Below are 9,620 nucleotides of genomic sequence, written 5' to 3' on the forward strand. Positions count from 1 at the left end.
TGTTATTAAAAATATTTGCTTGATATTCTCATGCAGCCTGTAAAGAAGAAACATCGGGCTCGAGTCATTGAGTTCTTCATCGACGTGGCACGAGAATGCTTTAACATTGGCAACTTCAACTCGCTCATGGCCATCATTAGTGAGTGTTTTCCTGTCCCTTGCAAGACTTTGCTACAGAAAGCTCTTTTGTTCCCCACAAATCACTTTGGATCACACAGTTTGCTGTTTTGGCAGGATTTGGTTTGCTTTTCTAAACCCTTCTCTTGTACGCTTAACACACAGAACAATGTCAAACCTCTTACAGACAGATATTATTTAATTTGTGTGTTTGTTTAGCTATGCGTCAAGTTTTAGATAATGAATCACATTTTCACTAATCCGTATCATCCATTATTCAATAATCTATAATAATAAACAATTTTGTGTTTATGTTAGACTTCTGATAATATATAGTACATTTTACCTTTAATAATATAATAAAATAATGATTAGCTTCATTAATCATTCACTCAGTCAGTTCTCTAAACACTCACCTAGGCCTGTGCCTGAGGCATTATGGGTAAGGGAACAGGAGTGCATAGAGCCAGGAGAAGAAGCAGCTGTTCAGCCTGTGTGAGTGAAAGCTGGAACGAGGGAGCTGCGTCCCTCAGGCAGATGGTCAGTGCTGACCAATCCAATAGACTGAGCGAGGGACAGACTCTTTGAGAGGGGGATTGTGGGAGGGAGGGAGTGGAACCAGCTGTCCTTTCCCTGGCCATTCCCTGGAGACGAGCCCACGGGCCGGGGCTCTTACACAAGCCTCTCTCCCTGGAGATGGAGCGCTGATATTAAAGTCACTGAAAGAGAACAAACAAGTCATGGGAAAGTTTGATCACTCTTGCTTGTGTATTTTGGAGGCAGCGTACATTGTGTGATGTGAATGGAGCGTCAGTGCGTGTCTAGAACTGAACGATCACTCGCTCTCATATCATGTTAGCTCTGGGCCTGACACCTGTTCCTATCGACAGATTGTTGATGGTACTAAAGCCTCAGATGGCTCTCTTGTAGATGAATAGATCGTGTTGCTGCTATTATTCAGGATTAAAACTGGGGAAGAAAACATCTGAAATGACTGAATTTTAGATACAGATCACAACATATTCAGTCAAGTGTGCATGTATGAACTACAAATATCAATGTTTCCCTTATCCATTAGTTAATTCCTTTGTCTCCCTGAAGCCGTTTAACTTTTAACACATACTACCATTAAATATTTGGGTTCAAGCCAAAGCCATATTCATCAAAACAAATCATGGTTTCCACAAGAATATTTAGCAGAAAAACGTTTTCAACATTGATGATAATAAGAAATTCTTTTAAGCACAATAATATTAATTATGCATTTTAAAATATATTAAAATAGAAAACCATTATTTTCTAAATACTTAAATGCAGCCTTGCTGAGCTTTAGAGACCTACAAAAGCTTCCAGACCACAAACTTTGTGTATTTGTGTTAACAAAAACAGCGACTTGATGTTATCCTTCTAGAATTGTTCATATCCTGAAAAGTGTATTTTATATATAGCTAAACAAGGCCAAACTGAGAGCCTAAACAATGTCGTATCTATAAAAGGAATGTCTTTTAGCAAAGTAGTAGAGGTGAATTTATTTTGAAGCTTCAGAAACGAGTAACTTAACGTCTGATCAAGACCTAGTAAGAAATGATGCTGTCGTCAGTACAGAGAAATCTGATTGGTTGACCCACTCCAAGTGATTCCAGTCAACACTCTGACCTCATCTGGACATTAATGCTGACTGTGACTCTCGGCTTTATAAACCTCACCTATTGTCGAAGGGAAATGATGCTCCTGCTAATGTCATTGTTCATGTGGGCTCATGGGCTTACACTGCTCTATTTGCCATAGAGAAAGTGCACTTCTGACAGGAAACAGTGTGCTGACCTGTGTCTCTTTCTATGTGTCTTTCAGCTGGGATGAACATGAGTCCAGTTTCACGGCTTAAGAAGACCTGGGGCAAAGTCAAAACTGCCAAATTTGATATACTAGAGGTATGCATTTCATCATGTTGAGTTTGATGTTGTCTTTTCTGTTTACAGCAGTGGGTGGCTGTGACTCACTGAACATGTAGGGGCTGCAGTGCTGACATGGCACTAATCATATTAAGTGTCCGACCCTGGCTCTTATCCCCGTGACTCATGCTTGCACGATGCTCAAACCCCTGACAATATGGACACCATATTCTGCCAATTTTAGTCCCAAGTGGGCGAGAATTGTTGCTTTTGTGTCATTATTTTTCTGAAGCACAGCGTTTCTCCCTTTGAGTGGGTGTGCAAATGTTTAGGCCAAATTTGAGAGGGATTAAGACCTTTAAGGCTTTCATTTTGAATCTGCACCCTGTGTTTACTGTCTAAAGAGGGTTTTGTTTAGGTCTTGCTTTATCTTTAGACAGGCAGAGGCCTTGAACTTGATATATGACTTATGTACGCAAAAAAACACCTAAACATTGTTCAGTCTCGCCTTGTGGCTTTCACTATTTTGATGTGTAAATAGGGACTGTATGTCTAGTCTTCAGGGAGGTTCAGCCTTTGGATCTCAACACACAACGCTTTTTCTTTTCTCTCACTCTGTCTTCAATGGAGGATTGGAGGATAAAAGGCTTAGTCATTGCGCCCCTGTAGAATCAAAATCTTTATTGTGTAAAAGCTGCAGATATTCACCACTAATCCCTAATAAAGGTTATTACTTGTTCACCTAAATTAGCCTCGATAAACTAGAATATGTAGCCTTGCAGTACTGTTCAAAAGGACTACATGCTATTTTTGATCAAATAAATGCAGCCTTGGTGCATAAGAGACATCTTTTAAAAACATTTAAACAATCTTACTGACCCCAAATGTTTGAACCATAGTGTATCTATGAAACCTGCTTCTTTATACTGGTTTAAGTGAACTGTAACTATAACTAGAGTGGCTTTTTTGAGACTTAACGATGTTGAATGGGCTTAGAGCTCATTAGATTCGTTTATTTGTAGAAACTACATCTACATTTTTCAGGCCAAGTCCTGAGGTTGATGCCTAAACCTGTTTTTGTCTCTATTCGCAGCACCAGATGGATCCCTCTAGCAATTTCTACAACTACAGAACAGCGCTGCGTGGAGCCACTCAGAGATCCATCACTGCTCATAGTAGCAGAGAGAAGGTAATGCGCAGAATTTTCTCACAGAAATCATAGGAAAGTTGGTTTTATAACACTGTTTGGGTGTGGGCGGCATTTACTTACAAAAAAAAGTCATTTGAAGTGTGATATGTTGGACTGATATTAGCAACAAACGCAGCGAGGACAATGATAAAATCACATTCATTACATAAAAGATGCCAGTGATTGGCTTAAAAGTGCAGATCCCAGTCCAGAAGCTTTGTCTTTACACTAAATTGAGGTAGCTCCTGGCCTCTTTGGCCGAGAGTTGTGTAATAACAAGGGTAAAGGACGGGGGGTCATTTGAGGATGATTTGCAAAGGGCACGGCATCAAATGGGACATTCTGTTTCCTCTGCTAAATATGCTCCATTCTAGTTATAAAAACATGGCATTCAGCCAGTTAACAAAATGTTCTGATGCTCTTCAGTGTTTTCGGAGCGCAAACTCAATAAAATCCATCCGCCATCTGAGTGTGGCAAAATGAAGCTCAACCCTGTTAATTTCTTCGTTAAGATGCACAACTATTTTGAGTATTCTAAAAAAAATATTATATATCTATATATATATATATATATATATATATAGGATATGTTGTTTGTTTTTGTCAGGCTTTGTAAGGATTGTTTTGCATCTTCGACTGGTTAGGGAGGAGATCTTCACTGTGTGGGTTTGGGTGGTGAGACAGAATGTTCCAGAGCAGTACTGGAATGCTTAGCCCTCTCTTCCGTGGGGTGGGGAGGACGTGGGTTTTTTTGCATCACAGTGGCCCATGTCACTTGTTTTTCCCTGAAATCAGATGTGTTTAGGCTTTAGCAAGCATTGTTACTTTAAAGATATAAGGGAGAAAATAAGTGCATGTTCCAGGACAGGAATTTCCACTGTAAACAAATTAAATCAGGAATGCATTACTGCTCTCTTAATGTCTTTAACTCATCAACTGGTTTGACCGCTCGTATTTTTGACCCTTCGTTTTGTTCACGATGGATATTGCGCTTATTTTAAGCTTGATTTGAACTTGAGGTTAACTATTCACATGGGACTGTACTCTAATTATGGCAGTAGTTTTATTTTGGCATATTTATTTGTCTTTATTTATTCATCAGTTACACTTAAGCTAATAACGACTTATAATTTAAAACAAAAATAAATAAATGTAAAATAAAAATAGATTTTCAGGATGTTGATGGCATGGAATGATTTAATTGATTAATATTGTAAAATAAATAACATTTTTAGAATTATGTTAATAGCATTTTATTTATTTATTTATTTTTTTTGAATACAGGATTGACACACATATTTAACTTTGTTTATCATGTCAAACCTAAATTTGCTACAGTGGCGTTTGTATTTTGCGTCATGTACACATCACTGCTTCCTTGTGTCATGACTCATTGCGCTCCAGAGTGGTAGATCCAGTTGAGCTGTGCCCTGTAGGCTTCTAGAAGCTGTTGTAAAAACGGTTGCCTAGTGCAGTCTTACTGTGACGACAACACTTAGATGGACTCCAATGAGGCTGCTCCTTTTGGTTGCATGTTTCTTTCTTAGTTTTTGGTCAGTTATGGCTGTTAAGTAATCTTGTGTTCCCTTTTTGCCTTTCAGATTGTTATCCCTTTCTTCAGCCTCTTGATTAAAGACATCTACTTCCTCAATGAAGGATGTGCCAGCAGGCTCCCGAACGGACATGTCAATTTTGAGGTAATTCTTGCCCTTTGGCTTGGCGCGATACATGCAAGCTAACATGATGCATGGAAACAACTGCCGTCACAGCTACTGAATAACAAAGGATGCTTGAGAAAACACTGTCACATAGCAACGGAAGCATCCAGATTTAGTCCATTGACGTATGCATCTGTTGAAATGAAGTTTCAAGGGCATCAGTTCAGTGCGAAATGAAACCTAGGCAATGATTTCTAACAGAATGAATCTTGACTGTGCTGCAGAAATTCTGGGAGCTGGCCAAACAAGTGATGGAGTTCATGACGTGGAAGAAGGTGGAGTGTCCTTTTGACAGAGACCGCAAGATCCTGCAGTATCTCCTGACCGCACCAGTCTTCAGTGAAGATGGTAAGGATGTTTTTTAATTCTAGTTTATGATTAATTGCAATAAAGTTTAGGAACTTTTTTTGCAGTGGCGAACATCAATTATAAGCCCCTTAATTTCAACTTCTGAAATGCAAACATTGAGGCCAGACAGTGGTTTTGCTAATTAAAAAAATTTATGAATTGTCTTTTTGGACTTCCTGTCTGAGCTAGAACTCTTCTGCAGACTCATTTTCTGCCACTCGCGTCATAAACCTGTTCTAATGATAGTTGCGCAGTGAGCAAACAAGATACCAGACACAAAGACAATTGCGCTTGTCATGATTGCCTCGGGTGTGAAATGCCGTCACGCTAAATAACCAAGTGACACAGGTTCAGAACATTCCTCAAGAAAGAAAACAGGTGGCTTTGTTTTTGTTGCTGACACACTCGTCTCATCTCACTGATCTCTCAACAGCTTTGTATCTGGCATCATATGAGAGTGAAGGACCAGAGAACAACATGGAGAAAGACAGATGGAAATCTCTCAGGTGTGTATGATACCATTCATCAAGGGCTGAGATTATTCCTGACCTGTCTGAAGACTAGTGCCAAATGAACAGCTAATTAATCAAGGAATTTAAAGAGTGTTGTCCACGCCTTGAAAAATACTCATTAATAATGAATCAAATATTTATTATATGGTCTTCTCGTGGTTAAATATTACTACTTTACAGTCCAATATGATCTGTAAGCGATCAGTGAAACACTTCACAAAGTCGATTAGATTTAAAAAAAGAAAAAGATTATTCACTAATAACAATTGTTAATTATGCAAATTCATTAGTCAATACTTGTACAAACCTTAATTTTAAGCACATTATTTGAATGACATATTTTAAAAATCATTTTCTATAATTTTTTTTACACACGTCTCACTAGAACAATACATGCAATCTAAATGACTGAAATGGTATTTTGAGAATTATATTGTGTAGACAGGATTCTGACACTGTTTTTTTAAAGGAGTGCATTAGCTGTTTTTGCTCGCACATTTGTTTCGATCGACAAAAACGTCTTCCATTAATGCTTGCCAAAGAACACGCTATGATAGATACACACACATATGTGCTTGGAAAGGATGAGACCTCTTGGCTCTTGCTTAGTCACGTTTCCTGATAACTTTACAGCTCAGGAGGGATGGATAGAGAGAGGGAGGGAGGAAAAGCGAGATTGCGGAGGCAAACGGTGGGCTGCTTTTGTTTTTTTCTCACTGCGACAGGATCTGTCACAGCACCAGATTCTGTCTGTATCAGCAGTTCGTTCTCCACCACACTCAACTCTCTCTCTGTCTCGGCATGAGGATCGTAGCCCTCCAGGAAACAAAGAAAAGACAATCCAGCTGAAGAATAATATCCATAGGGCAAAGCTGTCTTATATTGCTAGTCTGAAATCAGTTTATACTTGATTTATCAGGTGTGGGGCACTGGACTTGGATCACAACACAGGGCAGACACTATACAACGTTTTTGACCTTAAAATGTGACTAAACATTGAATACTCTGTGTATTTGCTTCTCCATGTTTAAGAGAGATCATTTTGAATAATTATATTTGGCTGTTCTATTCATTAAACAACTCTTCTTCTTCTTTATTTCTGCAGGTCCTCGTTGCTGAACAGAACATAAATCCTGTGAGGAGCTCAAAATCAAGTGAACCTTCTGACAAGCAAGCTGTGTCCCCCTTTTGCGCCCTCCAAAAGTGAGAAGTATCCCTGTTTTTCAAGGGAGATGACAATCCATATTTTGCTGAACGGTGCATTTTTATGTTGGAAAGAGCAGCATCTTTTTACAAGGCCCTTCTCTTTTTGTCTTTCATACTGGATATTTCAGGCTATTTCATGTCTTTGTGCAGACTTTTGTACTCCTTTTTCCCCGTCTTTAAAGCATGATTTGAGCAGAAAGGAAAAATGACACATCGCTTGCCTACAAACCAATTCCAGTCTATGCTGTAGTTCTTCTCTATTGACTGTAAGAGTTCGCCGCTGGTTGGTAAACTCAATTGGAACAAAAAAAAAAACAAGATCATAAACCAGCATTATGTGTACTGGCTTCCAGTACTGTTCCAGTATTTTTATTGTACCTGAAGCATTAATTTAAGTATAGATTTATGTTGTCACTATTTTTTGATATTGTGTTTGTCAGTTTTTTTTATGCATATGAGATGTGAGTAATGCATTGCTTTAACCTCTGTGAGTGACCGTTGATGTGTGCGTGATAAACCCCTAAGTGAGGGTTCCCGAATGCACTGGATGCTTCTGTGAATAAAGATGTCAATTCCTTTCTTGTGTAAACTCTTTTGTGATAATTCTGCAGCTTTAAGCTCCCCATCTCTATTTTCTTGTTGTCAAGGCTTCGCTGTAGACGTATGTTGACTGTTGATGGAAAGACCGTGTTCGTTCGTCAGTGTTACAGGTGTAATGCTGTTTCTTACACAATGAAGGTGATATTTTCAGAAGTGCAGCTCACTGCGTGACGATTGTTCACGCAGAGGAGAATGGTGTCCTGTCGCCCTCTGTTGGCGAAGTGAAAATGAGCTCGTTACATGAAGGCCCATCATACCTGTGGTAGTTAGGATTTGAGTCCATTTGTATGATGTATAACATTTTATTACTGTTATTTTGTTAATATTTTCATTAGATTTTATTTATTGGCTTCAAAAATATCTGTTGTTGTCTGCTTTACTGTTTTAAAATATTTGAAAGATATTTACAGGCTTTATTATATTCTGTTATTTTGTACTAGGTACATGTTTTATAGTAATCAGATAGTGCTCTATCTAATATTTTATAATGTTTATAAAAGTTTGTATGAGGAAAAACTAATATTTGAAGGTACTAGCACATATGAAGTTAATGTCAGTCAGTCCCTTTTTTTCTTATTGGAAACTCCACAAATACATACTTTTTTGTTTTCTGTGTAAATATCATGTCGTTTCTCCACTCTGTATATTGGTATGTATTTTGATCGTTCAGGCAGATTATAAAACCTCATGAACAGTGGTATGGAGTGAACAAGAAAAAAAGATGAAATAAAGAATGCCTATGAAATGAAGCTATTTGAGACTCATTGTGTCTTTGTGTGTCAATTCTCTCAGGAAAGGGTCATTTTCAGTATGCAGAATATTCATATTAAAAAGAATTGCTAAGTGAATACTATTCTAAGGAGATGAGTTTAAGGTATAGTATACTGAAGTATTCATTTTTTATTTTTGACCTCTTATGATAAAATAGTTTGCGGTCGTCTTTATTATTATTTTTGAAAGTAGTCTGTTATATTTACCATGGCTTCACTTATTTGATGAAAAATAAAACCATAACATTTGGTTTTAATAATAATAATTTAATTTAATAATATTTACTTAAATATTGCAGTTTAATATTATTACAACTTAAAAATTATATTATATATCAATTTATTCCGCACGATTTAGTCCACTATTTTTTCCTGCATGTCATGTGCTGGGCTCCATACTGTTTGAAAACAGTGTTGCTTAATAATTTAGTGAAAACTTTTATACATGTTTTTAAATATTTGCATTAACATACTTTTTTATGAATTGAAAGTAGAAAAGAAAAGTGTAACAATGTAAAAGCTCGCCAGAAAGTCCTCCATAGATCCTGACTGACCTGACTTGTTCAGCTGAACAGTGACGCTATAATGAGTTTTTTTGGCTAGGTTGAGCTGGAAATGTTAATTTATCCAGTCTGAGATTTGTTTAGGATTTAGGTCCATATAGGATCAGCAGACTGGACTGAGCTGGGAGTTATGTAGCGGAAGAGTTATGTAGCACCCCACCAAGTGATGTATATTTAGAAGAGAAGGGGGCTACAAAAATGTCAGAACAAGCCATACACAATGCATTTATGTAAACTATAATAACTGTAATGACAATGTTTGAAAACAATGTTAAAAGCCATGATATATTGTACTGTTCTGATCATATATAGATCAGTGCTCTGCCTCCATCTACTGGTCAACTATCAAACCATCAGATTTCTTTCTATTTATTCAGTAGAGTCAGTAAAGTTTTTGCAAGTGGACATGTGATGGTTTGAAAAAAAAATATATAGAATTTTGTAATATAAATTTGTAACAGAAATATCTATTTGTAATAGGCTATGTATGTATATATATATATATATATATATATATATATATATATATATATATATATATATATTTACATGTAATAAATATAGGAACATACAAAAACAAAACAAACAAAAACTCATTTGAATTTATTTTTTAAGTTTATAATTTCAGTATTCAATTAATATTTGCTGAAAATATGTGAAGCACAGTTGATATTAATGACAGCTTTGAATGATATATTAGTCTTT

General features: G+C 36.9%; 1 protein-coding gene across 3 annotated transcripts in view; it reads left to right on the forward strand.

The window, feature by feature from the left end:
* rasgef1ba (RasGEF domain family, member 1Ba) overlaps positions 1–7,281 on the forward strand; it is a 73,531-nt gene extending 66,250 nt beyond the window's left edge. For all 3 annotated transcript variants that reach the window (XM_059550357.1, XM_059550358.1, XM_059550359.1), the window contains 7 exons: positions 37–139; positions 1,969–2,048; positions 3,103–3,198; positions 4,800–4,895; positions 5,141–5,264; positions 5,698–5,770; positions 6,882–7,281. In XM_059550357.1, coding sequence (XP_059406340.1) covers positions 37–139; positions 1,969–2,048; positions 3,103–3,198; positions 4,800–4,895; positions 5,141–5,264; positions 5,698–5,770; positions 6,882–6,906 — 597 coding nt within the window. In that variant the 3' untranslated portion in view covers positions 6,907–7,281. The remainder of the gene's footprint in view (positions 1–36; positions 140–1,968; positions 2,049–3,102; positions 3,199–4,799; positions 4,896–5,140; positions 5,265–5,697; positions 5,771–6,881) is intronic.
* Positions 7,282–9,620: the final 2,339 nt, after the last annotated feature.

Source organism: Carassius carassius, chromosome 5, assembly GCF_963082965.1.
Source record: "Carassius carassius chromosome 5, fCarCar2.1, whole genome shotgun sequence".
Classification (NCBI taxonomy): domain Eukaryota; kingdom Metazoa; phylum Chordata; class Actinopteri; order Cypriniformes; family Cyprinidae; genus Carassius; species Carassius carassius.